This window comes from Rasamsonia byssochlamydoides (assembly GCF_041956645.1).
Source record: "Rasamsonia byssochlamydoides strain NRRL 3658 unplaced genomic scaffold VTN77scaffold_9, whole genome shotgun sequence".
Classification (NCBI taxonomy): Eukaryota; Fungi; Ascomycota; class Eurotiomycetes; order Eurotiales; family Trichocomaceae; genus Rasamsonia; species Rasamsonia byssochlamydoides.
In genome coordinates, this window is record NW_027192392.1 from 453,926 (window position 1) to 475,018 (window position 21,093).

General features: G+C 49.2%; 7 protein-coding genes across 7 annotated transcripts; 5 read left to right on the top strand and 2 right to left on the bottom strand.

Annotated features, from left to right (window-relative positions):
- Window positions 1-1,070: 1,070 nt before the first annotated feature.
- On the top strand, window positions 1,071-1,924 carry VTN77DRAFT_9582 (uncharacterized protein; the record flags this gene model as incomplete). The annotated part of the gene is made up of 2 exons (XM_069426205.1): window positions 1,071-1,124; window positions 1,184-1,924. The coding sequence occupies 2 exons, from the start codon at window positions 1,071-1,073 to the stop codon at window positions 1,922-1,924; spliced, it is 795 nt and encodes a 264-aa protein (XP_069280704.1).
- Window positions 1,925-2,394: 470 nt separating this feature from the next.
- On the top strand, window positions 2,395-3,497 carry VTN77DRAFT_9583 (60S ribosomal protein uL18; the record flags this gene model as incomplete). The annotated part of the gene is made up of 3 exons (XM_069426206.1): window positions 2,395-2,397; window positions 2,544-2,581; window positions 2,636-3,497. The coding sequence occupies 3 exons, from the start codon at window positions 2,395-2,397 to the stop codon at window positions 3,495-3,497; spliced, it is 903 nt and encodes a 300-aa protein (XP_069280705.1).
- A 1,921-nt stretch (window positions 3,498-5,418) lies between these two features.
- On the top strand, window positions 5,419-9,125 carry VTN77DRAFT_9584 (uncharacterized protein; the record flags this gene model as incomplete). Its single annotated transcript, XM_069426207.1, has 3 exons — window positions 5,419-5,470; window positions 5,571-8,423; window positions 8,479-9,125. 3 exons carry the CDS (start codon window positions 5,419-5,421, stop codon window positions 9,123-9,125), a joined length of 3,552 nt encoding a protein of 1,183 aa, XP_069280706.1.
- Window positions 9,126-10,260: 1,135 nt separating this feature from the next.
- Window positions 10,261-12,568, top strand: VTN77DRAFT_9585 (uncharacterized protein; the record flags this gene model as incomplete). Its single annotated transcript, XM_069426208.1, has 4 exons — window positions 10,261-10,773; window positions 10,843-11,479; window positions 11,530-12,427; window positions 12,490-12,568. 4 exons carry the CDS (start codon window positions 10,261-10,263, stop codon window positions 12,566-12,568), a joined length of 2,127 nt encoding a protein of 708 aa, XP_069280707.1.
- A 484-nt stretch (window positions 12,569-13,052) lies between these two features.
- Window positions 13,053-13,526, top strand: VTN77DRAFT_9586 (uncharacterized protein; the record flags this gene model as incomplete). The annotated part of the gene is made up of 1 exon (XM_069426209.1): window positions 13,053-13,526. One exon carries the CDS (start codon window positions 13,053-13,055, stop codon window positions 13,524-13,526), a length of 474 nt encoding a protein of 157 aa, XP_069280708.1.
- Window positions 13,527-14,637: 1,111 nt separating this feature from the next.
- Window positions 14,638-15,291, bottom strand: VTN77DRAFT_9587 (uncharacterized protein; the record flags this gene model as incomplete). The annotated part of the gene is made up of 1 exon (XM_069426210.1): window positions 14,638-15,291. The coding sequence occupies one exon, from the start codon at window positions 15,289-15,291 to the stop codon at window positions 14,638-14,640; it is 654 nt and encodes a 217-aa protein (XP_069280709.1).
- Window positions 15,292-17,310: 2,019 nt separating this feature from the next.
- Window positions 17,311-20,204, bottom strand: VTN77DRAFT_9588 (uncharacterized protein; the record flags this gene model as incomplete). Its single annotated transcript, XM_069426211.1, has 10 exons — window positions 17,311-18,648; window positions 18,703-18,840; window positions 18,892-18,932; window positions 18,986-19,157; window positions 19,207-19,286; window positions 19,336-19,399; window positions 19,454-19,481; window positions 19,635-19,877; window positions 19,937-20,041; window positions 20,143-20,204. The coding sequence occupies 10 exons, from the start codon at window positions 20,202-20,204 to the stop codon at window positions 17,311-17,313; spliced, it is 2,271 nt and encodes a 756-aa protein (XP_069280710.1).
- Between the last annotated feature and the right edge of the window lie 889 nt (window positions 20,205-21,093).

Consider the following 21,093-nt stretch of genomic DNA (forward strand, 5'->3'; position numbering starts at 1 on the left):
TAAAGTGAATCTCTAATTCCGGAAAGATCGACGAGCCTTCATTTTGTCCAACCCTTCGTTCGACCCCTGCTGCCCAGGATGATCGGATTTGAGTATGATGCTGATTTTCAGTCACCCACCCGGCCAAAAAGGAATGCCATGGCATTCATGACAAGTTGTCCCAACACTGACAACATCAAAGGTTTTACAATGAAAGGCTCCTCGACACCACAGCTGAATTTCAGCTGAATAACAGGCCCCCCAAGGTTGAAAATATCTCCCCTCACAACATGACAGAGCTTCGTTCAGGGTCAAGTATATCTTGCTTCAGCCCTCCGGTTGCAACTTCCCTATTCCAGAACTTCTCCTCGTCGTTCTTCCGCTCTGTGAACGCGTTCTTCGACTTCTTTGCACCCATTCTTTTCAAGGAGAGCTGTCATGATGGGTCCGCTATTCGAACCGTTCTTGGTTCTCATCTGGATTCTCTTTCATGTTGCTGCTGCGACAAACAGTACTCAGCTTCCATGCGCCGGCGACACTTGCGGCGCCGCATGTACCTCTTATGTCGGCCAAAAGGTCCTGGTCTGCTGTCAGATGACAGACCTCCTTAGGGCTTAGGGCACGGGACATTCCGATTGATAATTGATCACGTGGTGATATCGACTGGCCCCACTCCGTTGACTGGAGCGGACCTTGGACTGAGCCAGTCATTGACTCCGGGGTTGTCGAATAGCCAGCTGGATTCGATGGGGGTTCAGCCAGGACACGCTCCAGCCTGTGGAAAGCCAAATCGAAGTTGGTCATTGCAGCACGAGATACTGAGAGAGATCATATTTGAATTTCAGACTGCTCTTTGCTGAAGGATAACTACATACCTGCCCACGGTTCCTCGATGTTGTCGAATCAGCCTATCTCAGAATAACCTCGGCAACTTATATATAACTGGCTACCTAAGTATCAAGCAACCAACAAATAGGGCCCGCGTCTCATCCCGTTCACTTCATCAGAAACATACATTACGGTTCTTCTAAATAAAAAGAAGATTCTGAATCTTGCGACCAGAGTCTCTGCTCAGTCTGATTCACTTAGCAATGGCTGGAGATAAGCGCCCTCGGGTTCTCCTGTTCGATATTGGCGGAGTTTGTGTGAGCTGCACCAACAGTCAGAAGATTGAATTGGGCAAGTTAATTAACAGACTTTTTAGGTATGTTCGCCCTTTCAAGCGATTCTAGACTACGAAATCGCAAACAACATCCCACCAGGATGGGTGAACTTCAGTATCTCGCGGTCCGCGCCCAATGGCAGCTGGCATAAGCTCGAGCGAGGCGAGATTAAAATGGACGCGGATTTCTTCTCAGCTTTCAGCCAGGATCTCCGGAGGCCAGAGCTCTGGAAGGAATTCCACGAGCGGCTTCGGAGAAAACAGAATTCTCTGAAGACCGGATCAGAATTTCTTCCTCCCGTGCCCGAGGTCGACGGGGAGTCACTGTTTTGGGAGATGATGCGCGTGTCTCGTGCACCCGATCCATACATGTTTCCAGCACTGAAAAAGCTCAGAGCGTCGGGCCAATTCCTTATCGGCGCATTATCAAATACGGCAATCTTCCCCGACGGACATCCTTACAACGAGGATGTATCTGGAGTCCGAGCACAATTCGACTTCTTTATTTCGTCTGCTCATGTTGGCCTAAGAAAACCAGACCCGAGGATATATGAGCTCGCGCTGAGGACGATCCACGAACTATCAACCAGTCGAGGAGTAACCGATATCCGCCCTTCCGATGTCCTCTTTCTCGATGACATTGGAGAGAATCTGAAGGCGGCGAAGAAGGCGGGGATGAGGACGTTGAAAGTCAACCTCGGCAGAACAAAGGACGCGGTTAAGGAACTGGAACAGATAACAGGCATTCCATTGCTGGAAAGCGAAGACAGACCCAAATTGTAGATATACAAGAGGCTGCCTACCAGACTATGAAAGTCTGTGTACCTGTTAAGATTTACTCGGTGATACCCCATATTAAATCCGTTTGCTGAGCGGGATTGCCTGCGGACAACAGACGAGTTTCTTGCGATGGGCTAGCATATGTCATACAGTGCTTCGAGGATTATTCAAGAGCGACTTTAATAATATCTCTCAAAAAAGGCTGACTATCTCAGAATCTTATACGAATTGAGGTTCCTCGCTCTAAAATTACCTGCATATCGGTGGTTCGTCACCCACCCTGGTTTTTGTTTGGGTACGAGGTCGTCGCCAACCCCGATCTCAACCACGCTTTTGGATCAACCACGCTAAGCGAAGCCGCGCCCGCACAAATTCATCCCGCACAATTCTTCGTCGCAACTTTTTTTCTTGTTCACGTAGCCAACGTCGACAACACACGGGCATTAGTCCTCGACTCCTCGACAACCGTCAAGATGGTGAGTCTTACTGCACTTGCAGCTGGCTGAGATTCCTCCCTGCAAAAATCTTCCTGTTGCAATTTTTTTACGGGTCCCTGCAAGATGCTTCGGACGGAGGGGTCTTCTGAAGCGCAAATTGCTGACTCGTGTGATTCTCTTTGCAGCCGTTCACCAAGCTCGTGAAGAACAGCGCCTACTACAGGTGAGTTTCACTCAATCATTTATTCTATTCGATCTGTTGCTGACTCTGTCGCAGTCGCTACCAGACCAAGTTCAAGCGCCGCAGGCAGGGAAAGACCGACTACTATGCCCGCAAGCGCCTCATCACCCAGGCCAAGAATAAGTACGGTGCGCCCAAGTACCGCATGGTGGTGCGCTTCACCAACCGGGACATCATCACTCAGATCGTGACTGCCGAGATCTCGGGTGACAAGGTCTTCGCGAGCGCCTACTCTCACGAGCTCAAGCGCTATGGCATCAAGCACGGCCTGACCAACTGGGCTGCTGCCTATGCTACCGGTCTGCTGCTCGCCCGCCGCACCCTCAAGAAGCTCGGCCTCGATGAGCAGTTCAAGGGTGTCGAGGAACCTGATGGAGAGTACACTCTGACTGAGGCTGCCGAGACCGACGAGGGCACCCGCCGTCCCTTCAAGGTCGTCCTTGACGTCGGTCTTGCCCGTACCTCCACTGGTGCCCGTGTCTTCGGTGCCATGAAGGGTGCCTCTGACGGTGGCCTTTACATTCCTCACTCCGAGAGCCGTTTCCCCGGCTACGACATTGAAACTAAGGAGCTCGACTCTGAGACCCTGCGCAAGTACATCTTCGGTGGCCACGTCGCTGAGTACATGGAGACTCTCGCCGACGACGATGAGGAGCGCTTCCACTCTCAGTTCCAGAAGTACCTCGACGACGAGATCGACGCTGGTGACCTTGAGGACATCTACGCTGAGGCCCACAAACAGATCCGCGAGGACCCGTTCAAGAAGGACCCGGAGGAGGGCCCGAAGAAGTCCAAGGAGGAGTGGAAGGAGGAGAGCAAGAAGTACCGCACGCCAAAGCTGTCTCGCGAGGAGAAGCAGGCCCGCGTGCAGGCCAAGATCAAGGAGCTGGCTGGTTAAGCGGCAAGCTCGGAAGTTGTCTATTTGGTTCAATATTCTTCCTAGCGGCAAAAAAAGCAGTGACATCAAGTCTCAAAGAAATGACAAAAATGCGGGTCTTTTGATACGTCGTATGATATCCTAATTTCTTTTTTTTTCTTATCAGGGTCACGGTCATGGGATAAGCGTCATACCATGTCATCTTTTCTTCGGAGCAAATAGTTCGGGTATACCAAGGGAGAATGAGTTCCACCAGTTCTGAATGCCCGAATGCGCTTCGTGGATTCGTAGGATTCCTCAAGTAAGCGACAATCGCGTAGAGGTTGCAATCATTATTCGTTGGGTGTTGACGTAAGAACACTCTGTACTTGATTTCCTCATTTCTGTGTGACCCCACGAGCCCTCCAGTACTCCGTACAGACGTTGACATGATCATTCATTGGCCCATTCTGTTTCCCCTCAGGAATTTTCACCTAAGAGATCATTCTGCATTTCATCAGGCACGTGCAGTTTGGTTGAGTTAATAAATACCTCGAGACACAGATTCCAAGTTGCCAACTTTCCAAGTCTCTCTGCCCGGCACACCGGGAAAAGAATGGTCTCGTGACCGAGCCTTGGGAGGTGAAGTGGTACACGTGCAACAACAGCAAAAGCGCCACTGCCGACAAAGTCCAACTCAGTCGCAGAGTCGATTGGGGTTGATCCATCCAGGAATGTGGAATGTACGGAGCACAGTAACTAATCATCACATTGGATTTTTTTTCTATTCGTCGTTGTAAGAAATGGCATAGTTCATGCTGAACAGCGTGTAGCGTACTGCACAGTACGGAGTACGCAGGCTACTACGCCGTACGTCTTGGTGCAGGCGGCGCGTTCCTCGAGGCCAAGATTGTGGGGTCGGGTGGAGAGGAAGCATTGAGAGATGGAGGCGCCATCCCATCATCCCACCAGTGTGGTTCCCAAAAAGAGGGCTCTTGCTCCCCTTTCGCTGTGATCACTGATTTCATTAGCTGCCTAGGTAATTAGATCCAACGGAGTAGGTAGATAGTTAACAATCCTAAATCCTTAGTAAAGTTGATGGTCAATTGCCTGCATTGCTCATTAATAAGTGTTGAACCGCACCTGGCAGGAAGCAGAGAAGATGGGTTGCAGCATTTTGTGGGTAACGAATCAGATAATTTGCTGCAAGAGTCATTCGATAATTCCTATCAGGCATTCAGGCTCACCATCCAGAAGCAGCGCCGCAGCCCACTAATACTTGTTACCGGCTGGCCAGACCGAGAGTGATCACTGGAACGCCAGTTACGCCACCCACCACCACGAACTAGCCAGTATTTCCCCCTCACAGCTAGCCCATTTGGCCCAGTCAGGATATCGGTTGAAGTTAGGTTAGGTTCTTAGTATTATTGCTGCTTCTGTACGGAAGGTACTGTACTAGGAGGTAGTTATCCCACCATCCGCCTCATAAGCATTTTAGCCAGATTTCTCATCGCTAAATTTCGCTTTCTATAAAGCTTCCTCCTTATTTACCTTGCCATCGACATCCTCCCATCGGGTCTGCATCTTGACCATGTCCGCTGCCTTCCGCCGCCCTCCGATGACGGAACGGTCGCTCCAGGTGCATCAGTGACGATCCTCCGGCGCAAGAACGCGAACTTTTGACCCACACAGAGTCTATACTCCGTCTCGTTTATTCAGGGTTTTTGTCGCTTTTTTTTTCTGGCGGAAAAGGATATATTTCGAACTATATATATTAATTATTGCTGCGCCCCTTTACGCTGTGATCATCTGGGGGAACCAGTGTCGTATGAGGATGCGACCCGGTAAGGAATAACGTCACCTGCTCTCCGCTCGCATTCGACCACCACCGACGTCCCGGAGACTTGGAAGTTACTCTATCGTCCTCCCACCACCTGCCTTTCATTTCCTGTCAAGATTCACAATGGAGGCCGTTGAGAGCGTGGATGTGAGCTGGCTCCATCATTCTCACCGAGGTATGCATCATTTCATCCAGCTTCCAATTTGGATGCAGTCCATCTCATTGTGGAAGCTTCCACTTCTTGCGGGTACTAATTTTCTGCGCGTCACCTTCAGATAATCTATCTCGAACGAAATCGGCCTCATCAACCGTTGTCGAGAAGCCAAACGGACATGCTGAGACGTCGCCTCAGCAGCAGTCGCGAGGGAAACCCCAGCAGTCTGCTGGTGGCAACGGGTTGACATCCGCATCCGAGCAGTCCATCACCGGGTCGTCTTCCACAAAAACCCGCAGCGAAAACGCGCCACCTGATACGAATTCTGGAACTGGGAATGACAAGGCCGGAGAACAGAAGGCATCCATCACTTCAAATGCTGCCCCCAAGGGGAGTGCGCCAAGGCCCATACCTACGAACAGGCGCAATTCCTGGATCTCATCTTTGAGCTCGAAATTCTCCTCAGGATCTACGCCGCCGTCCCAAAACAATTTTAAGGACGGCTCACCGAATTTCAAACAAAGTCCTCCGGCGAATAAATTGGACCAGTATAATCCATTCGGTGCCTCTTTTTCTCCTAAAGACAAGGAAAATGACCCCTTGAATCCTTTCACGTCTAGCTCGCCGAAGAATCCGTCCTTTTTTCAAAATGCTCTTCGAAGGCTCTCATCGGGCAATGCCGGCATAGGGAAGGTGTCAAATAATGGCACAGTTTGTCAGCGTCGTGTGATGAACGTCAACCCCAATCGCGACCGATGCAGGGTTCCCGAATTGGATCAGGCGAAATTGAAACGTGTGGCTTTTTGCGTCGATGTAGAAATCGCAGGGATCTCACCCCGAGAGGACGACGAGGACACGAATAATGGACAGCGCGACGCCAATCATAAAACCCAGTCCTCTAAAAACTCGGAGAAGTCCAAAGGTAAAGGCGAAGGATCGGCTTTGAAAAATGAGACCTTGCAAGATGCCGGAAAGGACCCCAAGCAGACTGCGTCCGTTAACGGCGAGGGCAAGACGGAGGGCCCGGTCAAAGAGCTCACTAGGAAACAAGAGAAAAAGAAACGATCAGAGGAAGAGCGAAAGGAACGCAAAGAACGGAAAAGAAGACAGGCTGAGGCAAACGGCACCGTGCCATTGCAATTGAGGATGGACGATGATGACAATTCCCGAGCGCCAACACCGGGCAGCTCCCAGCCAAGGACACAAAATCATCCCACCACTGATCCAGTGCGAATCTATCGACGCTGCTGCCAACTCCGTGAAACCCCCGTTTTGAAGAAGCTTGTGGATCGAATGACTTCGCAATCCTCGACACTGGTGGAAGCTCCAGGCACCGTTGCGGTGTTAGATCTCACGGACTACCCCATGACGCTACAGGACATCATAACGTTCAGCGACTGGCTTGCGATTGTTCCGGTTCGCAAGCTAATACTTGAAAATTGCGCTCTCACCGACGAGGGCGTTCGGTCGATCTTGGCAGGCCTTCTCTCGACCAAGACGATGGAGCAAGCGAGAAACCACCGGAGAGCGGCAAGGAAGAATCACTCCCCGGTAGTCAAGGAGGACGGATTCGGGGTCGTGGAGAGGCTGTCTTTAAAAAACAACCCTAAGATTGGTCCAGAAGGCTGGCGCCACATCTCTCTCTTTGTCCATTTGTCGAAGTCGATTAAGGCCATTGATCTCTCCGGCATTCCGTTTCCAAAGGCCCCGGTGGCAACCAATGGACCTGCGGTCCGTTCTTCGAAGCCTGTGATAGATATTGCTTCTACGCTGGCTAGTGCGCTCAGAGACCGGTTCGGCGGGAACCGCTTGGAGGAACTGCTGCTCAGTGAATGCAACCCTTCTACGGAAGATGTGGCGAAGATCTGTGATGCAGCGATCTCCTTTGGATTGAGACGATTTGGTCTAGCCAACAACAACTTGACCCGCGAAGGGCTCGAACATGTTGTTCGGTATTTCCGAGCTGGGACGTGTGAGGGGCTCGACCTAGGTGGGAACAACTTGAAAGACCATCTGGATGTCCTTATCCCTGCAATAGACTCAAACAATCCTATTATGACCCTGAGTTTGGCCGATTGCTCCTTGACTCCGGCTGCCATCTTTCCGCTTCTCCAAGCATTCCCTCGTCTGCCAAACCTTCGGTTCATCGACCTCTCGCATAACCCGGACCTCTTTTCGTCCCAGCCAGATGCATTATCGATGCTCCGGAGATTCCTTCCCAAGATGCCCTTCCTGAAACGCATCCATTTGGCGGACGTCAATCTCTCGCCAGATCATGCGATCGCGCTTGCCGAGGTTCTCCCAGAGTGCCCTAGCCTCTGTCACCTGAACATTCTGGAGAATCCAAAGATCGTAAGCTTGACATCGGCGACGGATCCTGCAAGTCAGGAGGAGGCTTGCGCCGTATATGCCTCCCTGATGGCTGCCGTACGTGTCTCGCGTACCATCATTGCCGTGGACATTGAAGTTCCCAGCGCGGAGAGCAGCGAAGTTGTCAAGGCGTTGGCATCACAGATTGTGGCCTATTGCCTGCGAAACCTCGGTGCCATTGAGGAACTGAACGGTTCGGATGATGCGTCTGCTCCCCGACCGCAGGTTCCGGTTCCCGAAGTTCTCCAGCATATCGTGGGCCATGTTGATGGAACGCTATGTGATGCTGCTGACGTTGAGCCTGCTCCGGATGAGGACTATGTCATTGGTGGCACCGGGGTCGTGAAAGCACTGGGAGTTTGTCTCGGTAATGTCGACCACTACCATCCTGAGCTGGGCGATCTATCTCGGCCCTCATCTCGGCCTTCGTCTCGGCCTACCAGCGGGAGGTCGACTCCAGTGCCTCGCGTCACATCTTCCATCAGTAAGACCAAGAAGCCTCGTGACATGTCCAAGAACCTGTTGGATTCTGCGCGCAACATTCGGGCGAGGATTCAGTCGGCTCTTGTCCGGGAAGACAGAGCCGGCAATGATAATAATTATAGTAAGTTCTTCCATGGGGATTTTTTTTCTCCTTCATGCTGACGAGGTATGTTCAGGACGTCTACAATTTCTAGATGTCACTCTACAGAAGATTATCCAGCGATTCGAAGACGAATACCCTGAGACCCGAATTGAGCCTCTCACTACGTCCATGGCTCGTGGAGAGCAAGACCAATCCGGGATGGCTGGAAGTCTCCCGGCTGATACCGTTGTCGATGGAGAAACCGCAATCGATGACGAAGACACGGATCAATACGCGGTCCGGCTATCACGTAGTGGGTCGAATACCTCGCTTCACTCTCGTGCTCTCACCTCGGAAGAAGGCCACATTCACCGGATCGGTCAGAATCTGCGTCGGGATTTCCTCAATCCCTCTCTGGGATCGTCTGCCAATGGTTTGTCCACCATCCCAGATGAGTCTCGCCTTGCTGCACTGCGGGAGAAGCTGGAGAACTTGCGCGGGGACGAGATCCGTTCCCGCGTCGAGAGCGTGGGCCCGGACAAGGCCCTTGAGGAGCTGGGATCCACTGTCGAGGAACTTTGGATCATCCAGCGACAAGACAAGGAGGCATTCCAGAAATTCAAGGAAAGCCAAATTGCCGCTCAGATCAACGGGGGGCTGCGGCCCCCGTTGACAAACAATAGCCTCCAATCTGAGGAAGGTGTTTCTGAGGAGCCTCCAGCTGAAGAAGCTACCTCGTAGATGCGCGAATCCATTCAACACGATGAGTGAATAGTGACATGGGTGGCATGGACTCATCTCTGCCATGTCCAGAAGTCATGTCTTGGCTTGTCCCAGTGACCTGTCCGGGGAGTCGATACTCCGGGCATGTGCAATTCCATCCAAAATACCTTTGACATTATCGAAGGTTACCTGTATACTTTTGTTGGCGATGTTCCGAACGTTTCTCTATGTACTTCTGTGTTACGATATGCGACTTTTAATAAATGAGAGATGACTGGGTCTGTTGCGCCGGTTACTTCTGGGGTTTGCAAGGGGTTTGATTTTTTTTTTCTTTTGGGGTTCTGATATTGTTCTTCACCGTGAGGATGCTGCAACTCCACCAGTGGTGTGACCCTGGCTCTGGTTTGACTCCTGCACCGATACCAATCTGGTTTTTCTTCTTCTTCTGATCTCCATGTATTCTCATCTATGTGTAATCTTATACAATCTATTAATTGAGGCACCCACTCCTTTCTTTTCTCGTTCGAGACTTTCAACCAATTTCTCTGTGTGGACTTTGGGCTCTATATGTCGTGTCCTTGCTGTGTGAGAACGATGTCCATCTGGTTGCTTCTTGTGCCATGGATTTCTCATGCTGTGATCCCTCCGTAGTATGAATCTAGATCCAACTGTAATGAAGTGGAAATACCAGAGGTATTTTTTATGGCATTCTCATGACTGTCATGTTGATAGCGGTCATACTCTGTATGAATGTTTGTTCAAGGTCTGCAGCGTTACGTCATCTTCCGTGTCCTGGGTGCTTAACTATTCTGGGGAAGTGCTGGTGGTATTAGAAGGTTCGACAGGTTGGAAGACATGAGAGAAAAGACAGGGTAATGAATCTCCAGATAAGGCGGCTGATGGGATGCAAGTTATGGGGTACGTCGGTGCTGATGCTGGTACTTGGTTATCCTCGGCTGTGGGGGCCCGCATTACAAAGCGGATCGTGGAGCTGCGGAGCTTCACATGTCAAAGATCCTGCCAACGCCGTATTACGTCGGCCCATGCTTTTGTTTTCCTTCCCTTTTCCATTCTACCCAATGTGCGGGATGGTCTTCTCATCTCGATGACCTGTATATCTACTTAGTTGGATTCACATACGCTCGACTGCATCATGGCCGCGCAATCCAAGCTGCTCCCTCCAGAGCGGTCCATCCGGAAGATCGTCTCGCAACTGACGGGTCTGTATATGAAACACCGCACCCACGTCTCACGCGCCGTCTATCTCGCCCTCTTCTTCGCACTGGCCCATCGCATCCACAATGCCATCGCAGAGCAAAAGGCCGCCTCCCAGCGACAAGCGGAGCTGCGGGGACGCCCGGGGACCAACAGCCTCGGCGACGAAGACGCGGGGTTGGCCAGGAACAAGGTCGAGCTGAATCGCGAGTTCCTGCGAAACTTGCTGCGGCTGCTGAAAATCGTGATACCCGGCTGGCGCAGCAAGGAGTTCCGGTTAATCATCAGCCACAGCGTCTTCCTCGTGCTGCGGACGATGCTTAGTATGTATGTTGCCGAACTTGACGGCAGGCTGGTCAGCAATCTGGTCCGGGGGAAGGGCAAGGATTTCTTGTCGGGCCTGGTGTGGTGGATGACGGTGGCGATTCCCGCGACGTTTACGAATTCCATGGTATGTGCAGATAGCAACCAGTTGGATTGCGTTCAGGAATATGGCTGACCTTGTTGTGAAAAAAAAAAGCTCTCATACCACCAGTGTCGACTCTCGTTGCAGTACAGGAAGCGCTTGACCGAACACGTTCACAACAAATACCTGTCCAACATGACCTTCTACGCCCTTTCCGCTCTGGATGATCGCATCAAGAACCCGGATCAACTCATCACCGTTGATATCTCCCGTTTCTCCGACAGTCTGGCGGAATTGTATTCGAACCTGGCGAAACCCGTCTTGGACATGATCATCTACAATTACAAGCTTTCGAGAAACGTCGGAATGGAAGGTCTTTTCCTTATGAGTCTCCTGGTTCAGCTGTCGGCCAATGTGATGCGCATGTTGACGCCGCCGTTCGGGAAATACGTCGCTGAGGAAGCTCGGCTGGAGGGAGAGTTCAGGTTCCAGCACGCGAGGCTGATTGATTACAGTGAGGAGATTGCGTTGTATCACGGCCACGAGGCGGAGAAAGACAACCTGGATAAGGGCTATTTCACCCTGATCAAGCATGTGAATCGCATTCTGCGCCGGCGGCTGTACCATGGATTCATGGAAGATTTTGTCATCAAATACTTCTGGGGTGCGCTGGGGCTCATTCTGTGCAGTATTCCAGTCTTCTTTAAGATCCCTGGACAGGTCAGCCAGACAATGGGAGATCGGACGGAAAGTAAGTCGCCTTGTAATCTAGCATAACGAGGGTAATTCTAACTTATACAGGCTTCGTCACAAATCGGCGATTGCTCCTCTCCTCGTCGGATGCCTTTGGCCGTGTGATGTTCTCCTACAAGGAGATCTCCGAGCTCGCGGGGCACACCGCACGGGTTTCGTCTCTGTTCGACGTGATGGAGGATGTGGCAGCCGGACGGTTCGAGAAGAAGCTGGTGTCATCAGCCTCGACAGACGAGAATGCAGCAGTCCTCGCCGGCCGAGGAACTGTGGTGGAGAGCGAATCGATCGAGTTCACCGACGTCCCAATCGTCTCGCCCAACGGCGACGTCCTTGTCCGGAAGCTTTCGTTTACTGTGCATCCCGGTGAGCATCTCTTGATTGTTGGGCCCAACGGCTGCGGGAAGTCATCCTTGTTCCGCATTCTCGGTGGGTTGTGGCCCGTCTACGGAGGTACGGTCAAGAAACCCAGCTTCGAGGACATCTTCTACATCCCCCAGCGGCCCTATCTATCTCGTGGGACTCTTCGCCAGCAGGTCATCTATCCGGATGGAGTTCGCGAGATGCGGGCCAAGGGGGTCACTGACTCCGATCTTTTTGAAATCCTATCTATCCTGGAAATCTCATTTATCGTCGATCGCCAAGGAGGGTGGGACGCTGAGGAGGAGTGGCGGGACGTTCTGTCAGCGGGCCTGCAGCAGCGGATCGCCATGGCCAGGCTTTTCTACCACAAGCCCAAATTCGCCATTCTCGATGAGTGCACGTCATCAGTGACGTTGGAGGTCGAGAAAGTCATGTATGAGACCGCCAAGAAACTGGGTATCACGCTGATGACGGTATCGCATCGTCGCAGCTTGTGGAAGTATCACAAGAAGATCCTGCAGTTTGACGGTCAGGGTGGCTATATTTTCACCGGGTTGGACTGGGAGCGGAGGTTGAAGCTGGAAGAGTAAGCAATTTTCCTGTCATCATGCCTCTGCGAGAACTGAAGCTAATGCTGTCGTAAAACAGTGAGAAGGAGGAGCTCGACCTCCAACTCCGCGCGGTGCCAGAAATCGAAAGGCGTATCGCCGAACTGACTGCAACGTAGTGCCCACTACAATCTACCTGGCTTTGTGAGGGCTATTTTCGGCTGTGAAGATTCCGTAGTGGCAACGCATTGTCCGGAAGTCTTTACTCCCAAAGTCTTTATATTCTTTGAGTCCTCGGGTCTATGAACTCAAAGAGACATATCCGGTGTCAACCCATCTCGCCACAACGGAACTAGATGCGTTCTTTCACGGTCAAGTTTCTTTCACCACGGTTTCCGTCGGAGCTCAAGGTTTGTGATTATAGATAACAATGAGGCTTGTCTTTGTGAGGCTTGCAAGGACTGCTTGGAGATCCGCTTTGTTTCAACATTTGATGAGTCGACCGTTGCCTCAATCGATAAAAAAAAAGAACCTCAGGATTTCTTATATAAGTCGGTCCCGCCAGTTGAGACAACAATTAGATCAGCGGTCTTCTCACCACGCTCACTCTCACATCTACCTAGCTACTCACATCGTTCGATACGGATCAGCTTCAAATACACCATGGGTGCACAACTCTCAGTGCCTCAAGCAAAATGTACAGTAACGGTACGAATCGATACCAGCGGCGCCAATGGGCGACCAATGGATCGTTCCACCGTCGAATGCTCCTTGGAGTTACCTCTTGACTCTGCGTTTGAGATTGACATTCTCAACGACCCTCCAAAGCGGACGATCCTTGGGCATGAAGCAAACTCCACTACTACACCTATTCTCGCCCGCGCAGATGAAGAAACTCTTTTCTCGGAGTCTCTACCAGCCACTCCGATCCTTACTCCAACAACATCAGAATACCGCACAAGTGCAAGCGAAATCAGCTCCCAGCGAGGTGACCGTCAAGACTATGCAAGAGGCATGTTGCTTGTCATTAGGGTCATGACGGGAGAAATTCGAATTCGGTCGTCGTCGTCATTCTTACCCCACGGCGGCGTGGGAGAGAAGACGGATAGGAGGGTGTTTGAGGTGGATGATCAGTGATTCTGCGGAGTCTCATAGCCGCTCGAACAAACAAAATACTTTAGTTTAGCTCATCGTCGTCTCCTCTTAGACATCAGCAGGCAGGCAGGCAGGCAGGCAGATACACGGAAAAACGTTTCCCTGTACAGGTACTATATACACATCACATCACATCATAATCGAGTTGCAATTCATTCAATTCAGTCCAATAAATTTCACAATAACCCTGGCTCTATAGAATAAATAAATAAATAAACATGACCAAAAAAGAAAAAAGGAGAATAGATATTTCTTCAACACAGGCGCGCTAACAAGTGATTTTTCTTCTTTCTTTCTTTCTTTCTCTCTCTCTCTCTCTCTTTCTTTTTTCCCGCTCTGTCCTATCTCCTTCCTTTTAGTTTTTTTCCCCCTTTCTTAAAATCAATGAGATTATGGGAATTGCTTACCTCGATGGGTTACCTGCGTAGAGCATTGTTTTATTTCTTACATCTTACATTTTTTTTGTATGTATATTATATATTAACCACGCCTTATGTACAGATACAGGTCTTGCTTAGCTCGACTGGTCGACTGGTATGTTTGAACTTTCCAAGGGAGAGAAAATTACTTATACTTGTTCAATCTATCTATGTATGCCTGGGATCCCACTCTTGTCCCTAACTAGGGCGTAGAGTACAGTACAATACCTACTACCTATAGTAGGTGTATGACTTTTTTTTTATGTATTATCTACTTTCCAGGCGGGCGCCCAACTCATATTTATTCCTTACAATATTTATTTATTCTCTTCACCATATTTTCTTGTCTTGTATTAGGTATATAGGACATATGTTTATTATCTATCTACCTTCCAGGTGGGCTCCCTACTCATATTCCCTGTTATATAGTTCTTGCTATTATCCCTTAGTAATATTTGTCTCCCTCACTGATGCATGCGTATCTCTTGCTAATCTAATAGGGACTAGCCAGATTTCATGAATTTGCTGTGGTATATGTTGCTTTTTTTACAGCTATGTGACTGTGTGATTGATATTGTCTTTTGGGAATACATATCGAGTAGAGGTGTAATCAAATTAAGAACATCAATCAACCTTTAAAGTGGCAGAATTCAAACTTATTTGAAATCAATCAATCAGACTTTTTCTTCCTTCTTTGTCTGTTCTTCGTCTTCTTCTTTTTCTTCCTCCTCGAAATAAGGCTTAAGACCCGGATCCGTCTTGTAGAATCCCCGATTGCGCACACAACACCCACACGCGATCGTGCAATGCGTCTTCCCTCCATGGGCACTACTGGTAGGGCTCGTCTTCCGCGGCCTGCTACAGCATCCGCAACTCCGGCCACAGCATCCTCCGCCGACTTTACACGCGGCATGCCCCGTCTTCCACCATGCTTTCTTCCTCTTGCGTAAAGTGTCGTATTCTCTGATCCAGGCACCGCGGGGCTTTTCGTCAAGCAGCTTGCGTAACGACTGCTGATGATGCAAGTAGCACTGGTTGATCTGGTCCAGCTCTTGCTCCCAGAGCTGTAGAAGACGCTCGTCTTCCGAGTCCAGCAGAAGAACATCGCCCCCCTTGTTTCCGTTTTTGTGAAGAAGCAGCGCTTCCACCTCGTCCTTCAGATAGATCTCCCGCTGAATCAGCTGGTTCCCCTTGTGCTCTTCGGTCTTGTGGCGGTTGATCCAGTCGAGTTGTGGATATTCCACGTCGGGAACGCTGAGGGTCTTGTTGATGCCGAGGAAAAAAGCGCCTAGGGGGTAGAGGTGGAGTTTGATGGAGAGATACTCCATGAGGTGGGCGATGAGCCAGACGACCATTTTGGTTGAAAAAAAAAATGAATGGAGTTGAAGTTTTTTTTTTACAAGTATTTTCTGATTTTCTTTTTTTTTTGCCTCAGGAGCAAGCAAGTTGCTACCTAGCTAGCTAGCAAGTTACGAAAGCGAAACTAAGCGAGATGAAACATACATAGCATGTCTGTCCATCAGCTACCTAGCTAGCTTCTAATTAATTATTTTATATATATCGAAGATACGAAGTCTCTCCCTCTCTACACGTCAGCATTATGCGAAGACCAGAGAAATGATGCCATGATTACATGTTGACAGTCAGGAACTAGACTGGGCATGAATCAGAAGACCACAGTTTAATATCTGAAGATAAACAGTCAGATTGATACTTCCAGTCTATGTACTGTACTTATATAGGTAGTAATAGGCTCGTGGCAGGTTCAACTATCATATCTGGAGACTATCTAAGGGTAAGGTAACGTCTGTCCAGATGAAAAAAAAAAGGAGAGAGATCTTAATTTGAAGCTGATATAGTGAACCTCAAGTAGATACTAAATCGAATCAATATCACTCACTACATACTTATTTTCCTAGGTATGTACACACATACATACATACATCTATGTATATTTGTATTACATATCCTTTTGAACGGAATGTTAAAAAAGAAAGAAAGTAAGTAAAAGAAAAAAAATGGATGGACAAAGTTAGTACCTGTCGAAGACTTTTTTTTTTAGAGGGGAAAATCATATTAAGATGGAGGAAGAAACATAAACATAGGCTTTTTATATAAGCCAAACTCCCCCGGCCACCCCCATATTCGGTAGAATTTCCATCAACCTTCCTTTTTGTCGCAGGTAATTAGCTAGCTGTAGGCTTTTTCACGGCCAGATCAATTCGCAAGCCTCACTTCCAAAAAACGCTGACAAAGAGAAGAGAATGTCGTATGGAACATGAGTTATGTATGTATGTATGGATGGGTGGATGGATGGATGTAGGGAGCCCACCTGGAAAGTAGATAATAATTAAAAAAATTAAAAATAAAAAAAATCATACCTGTCTAAATAATATAAAAACCTCCAATGGATGGAGACAGAAAAAAAAAGGTGGTGATAGATAGATAGATAGATAATCCCACCTAATTAATACCTGGGAACAGAACAGTTTACGAATTAGCTATTTCTAGAATTGAAGATTTGGAGCATACTAGTATAGTACGTAGGCACAGCGAGTAGTTCTCCTATGACAATGACAAGTACACATATTGGAGAAGATGATGGTTCGATTCGAGGATCAAATCAAATATTTGCAAAGCAAATTATTGGAGTAGTAATTAATTTGACGATTGGCTATTGACTATTAGGTTCATGTCAGCTTAGGTATGAAGTCAAGCAGTTTATAAACAAGAGAGTACGTACCTAGCACTGTTACTGGAATACCTAGGTAGGAGAGATGGTGATGAAAAACAGAATGATGTGGTGATGGGTTTGTGTATATATTTGAAATTGGGCCACAACTAGCTACATCAACTATATTCGCAATATATGTCCATCGAAAAGGCAGGGCACAGGATACAGCAGAACGGGAAGGACTGTATGTATGTACGTCCGCAGATAGTTGACGATAGTTGACGATTATAGATAGATTAAGAGAGATTAGGGGGGTGGGGGGTTTTCAGGGGTATAGAAGGCAAGTAAGTATTATACATATAACAATTAATGTAATGTATCAATCGGCAACAGGATTAGTTGCGAATCAAACAGCACAAAATGGTACCGAAGGTATCCAAATGTCCGGGAATTAAAAAAAAAAGGAGAAGAAGCTATTGACGACAAATTGCTTCTGGTAAGATCGCTGTCGGTGACGCTTGGACTGGGAAGAAGAGTTCCTGGTCTTGCTTAGGATCTTCTGGCAGCCTGCAGATGACGCGACATGTTTGTCAGACTTTATCACGACAGTCCAAGTTGTCAATGCGAGAATGACGACGCATCGTGCGTGTCAAATTTCTAACAAATCGGACACTCATGACTTCGAATCAGAGGTGCTTTGAGATTCGGCGCTTTGAGATTTAGGTAACGGTGCGGCAACTTCAGTATTCTTTTCGAGTCGTTCAGACTGATCCTCCTTGGCAGCGTCTGAGGATTCCTTTTTGTTTGCGGGTTCCGAGGCTTCGTCGTGTTTCGTGTCGTGCGACTCATCTTGTGCATCTTCCGGAAAGGTCTTCGACAGCGGCGACTTTGCCGGAGCGTCATTAGTCCCAACTTCCAGGCTGGCTTCTTCCTTTCGGTGCGGAGACTCGGAATCACTTCGATCCCTCATCCGGAGAATGCTGCTCCACCTCTTCCTTCGGCTTCCACTTCTCGCAAGACCATTTAAATCTTCACTCTGACGATGTGGTGACTGTCTTCTCCCCCGGTCTGGCTCGACTTTCTCTGCGACCGAAGTAGCTGTCGAAGACGAGGTAGCGGACGGCGGCGGTGGTGATGAGGTCGTACGAGAAGGGGACGCATTTCTTCGTTCCTGCCATTCTCTGCGTCGTTCACTAGCCCATGCGCTCCACGAGCTGAAGTAGGAGCCTGCTTTCTGACTAGCTGAATTGACGGAAGACTGCGCCTGTGACAAATCAACAGAAGGCGCCTTCCGACTTCCTCCAAACCACGAGTTCACTGATATTGAGCTCCGTGGAGAGTGAGGCGGTGTGTCCTCAGACGCTCGTTCAGCTAGTACCTTTTCTTCATTCTTTCTCCGCTGCGCCTCTCGCAGGGCTTCGATATCTGCCCAGAGGTTATTGAACATCGTGCTCATCTTCTTTTGACCAGTGGCGAGATGCTTGTTCAGCGCCTCACGGCCCTCTCGCATGCGCTCGTCAAGATGCAGTTCAGCAACCTGTTGGGACAGTCGTCGCTGAATGTCATCGATAGTGAGTCCCCCAGCACAAGGGTGCCGGGGCTCTACAATGGAGAAGAGGAGCGCGTCCGATGTCAATCGCTTGAAGAGAGCGTAGTTCGCCGTTTTCTGCCAATGCGCTAGAAATTCGGCATTAAACTCCAATGCTGGGTCGCCCTCAATGTCGAGCCCTTGCACTTTGGTCTTGGAGTCGCTGTTCGTCCCCGACGTGGATGCGAGGTGCTCGTGATAATTCATGCAGGACAACAGTGCAAGCAGGTATTCCTCGAATTGAAGCCTGATAAACTCCTCAGAGCCCAGATAGCCGTGAGTTTTGGGTTGCTGCGGATGTGCGTCGTCCCACGTCTCATTGATCGTCTGTGTCAGAAAATCGATCCACCGCCTATCTGCTGCAGTGAGAGACAGAGCACTTCGTAAGGAGGGAGAAGTTATATTGATGGTTCCTTCGTCCAGCTGCGGAGTGGTCAGATCTTGTACTTTTTTTTTTCGGAGAAATAGGTGGTTTACATTAATAAGGATATCACTGTAGCGGTCCTTCTGTTGTAAAAGCAGCGAATTGGTCGATCCAACAACATACGACTTGGTTCCGTGATCTGCAAGCAGGTCCAGCTGCTGCAACGGTGTGTAGGGACCGAAAATGCTCCCCTTGGAAATGTCAGACTCGTTCACATACATTCGAGAAAACATCGATCAGACCTTGCCGAAGATTTGAAGGGGCAGACCCATATATGCGAGCACTAAAGTGGTGTTAGCAGGGACTCCGACTCTTGTGGAGACAGCCCAGTCATACAAGAACTCCTTTCACTCGTCTTCAGTGAACTTGGTTTCTCGACATTCTGTGCGTAGCTGTCAAAGGTCGGGTCGGCACAATCTTGAAGATTACTAAGGAGACCAGGTATCAAAGAAATCAACGAAAATTGTATCATGCATAAGCGTTCGCATCGTGAACCAAAAAATAGCATCTGCGCAATGATCAGCATCATCGTCACGAGACGGGTGATGTCTACATACCTTGGGCTGTAATAGAAGACATTTAAACAGAACGAGAGTTTGGAATTTAAATTCATGGATCATTTCTCGTAAAGAGAGGCCTGCTCTCAATTAGCACGAGCAGAACACGCGCCTGCAAAATAAACCTACCGAGGTATTGATCTTTTCGTGCCTCTTCATTCCTCAGACTGACTAACAAGCTCTCGCGGAATTTCTAGGTCACCAGCGATGAGTATTGATACACTTCAACAGATGAGGTCGGATATACTTTTAGGATATCAGTGTCCGAGAAATCCCTGTATTTGAAAATCTCCAACGTCAGCCTCAGCTTCGCGACCGATTTTCGTCTCGCGGAGGAAACTGCTCTGCGGAGTCCCAGCGTGGCAATCATCACCGAAATCTATGCTCTAGGAATGCTCACGCTTCAGGTATCTCGCCGAGGAACATACCGCTGCGCAAACCATGCAGATGTCACCATGGACAGCTTCTCCCTTAGCGGCCCGAAATGTTCAGGACCATCGGTAACGACAACGACTGCTTTTTGCACCGTCGATCTTGTCACATCCGGGGGGCGCTTAATTAACGTACTGGCATCGATCTGCCTGGTGCAAGAGATACCAAAGAGAGAAGTCGCGGGTTGCGAGGGAGTTGCGTCACGCCGGAGGGTGAAGTAAGAAAAATCTTCGGTAGATCTACAGGCCGGCTTGACAGTCAGAACATGGATTGAATTGAGCAGTGGGTGTTGGCATACGCATGCGCTCCGTCCGACAACGCCATGAACGGCAATAGCGACCAGTCGTTCTCGATAGCGGGATTTGATCCATCGTCTCCAAAACACAGCTCGATCTCCGGACCTCTGCAGAACAGGATGAATCAATTAGCACGAATTCACCTTTAGTCCCGCTGCTGACACAAACGGCCTGTCTCGTAAAAGATACGCGATAAGGAGGTACTCACCTAGCATGGTGAAAGTCTATAACCAGGACAATGGGATCCTGGCGGAAACGGGTTTTTGCCATGACCTGGATTGGGGTACTATCAAGAGCCGAGAGCGCGACAGGGGGTGGAAGACGAAGTGGATCGCCTGGTACAGGCTGACCCTTTCTCTCGTCGCTAGCGCGCTCTCTCCTCTGAGGCTTCTTCACAGAACACGCTTTATCAACAAGGGACGAATATGCCGTGTTGGAACTGACTCGTGGGTTGCGAACAGCACAGCAAGCCTTAATATTGACCTGATGTAACAGTCCAACTGGCTGATTGGCTTTATTCAGGGCGGTGAGATCGTCGGCCGTGCTGCAGATGCTTGGCGTCGGAGATCTGGCGGGGCTCCAAAGTGCCGCAATCTTTGATCCAGCAAGTCGACATAAAGATAGATGAAGGCCTAATACGGATTTTTAGAGCACTCAAGGAGATATAAATGGAACTATCTATTCCATTACGTGTTCCTGCCGCTAGCTGTCGAGTCCAGTCTCAAATCGTCCCAGACGCTCATTCATTAATAGGATTCGATCTATTCTTGACGCACTCATCATATATATAGACATAGCCATTCCCGCAAAAAGCGCCCTTTCTGAAAATTCGCCCATTCCATCATCCATCTTCACCACGTAGAAAAAACCAACAAAGACTGGCAGAAGAAAGTCCCTCCCCTTCTGATCTTCTGTCAACTCACGGCCAACTCTGGATGCGCCAGAAGAAAATAGGAGAATTACGCAGGGTGCAAACGGGGAGGAGGCGCCGAAATAGAGAGGAAAAAAAGCGCGGGCTTTCATGTACATGCCGCATGTCCGCAGCCAGGCGAAAAATATAGCGCAGATAGCTATCGTCTCGTTCTCGCCCAATTCTCCCAAAAAAAAAAAGAAAGGAAAAAAAAAAAACAGAAAAACAAAACAAAAAAAAAGGGAGCCA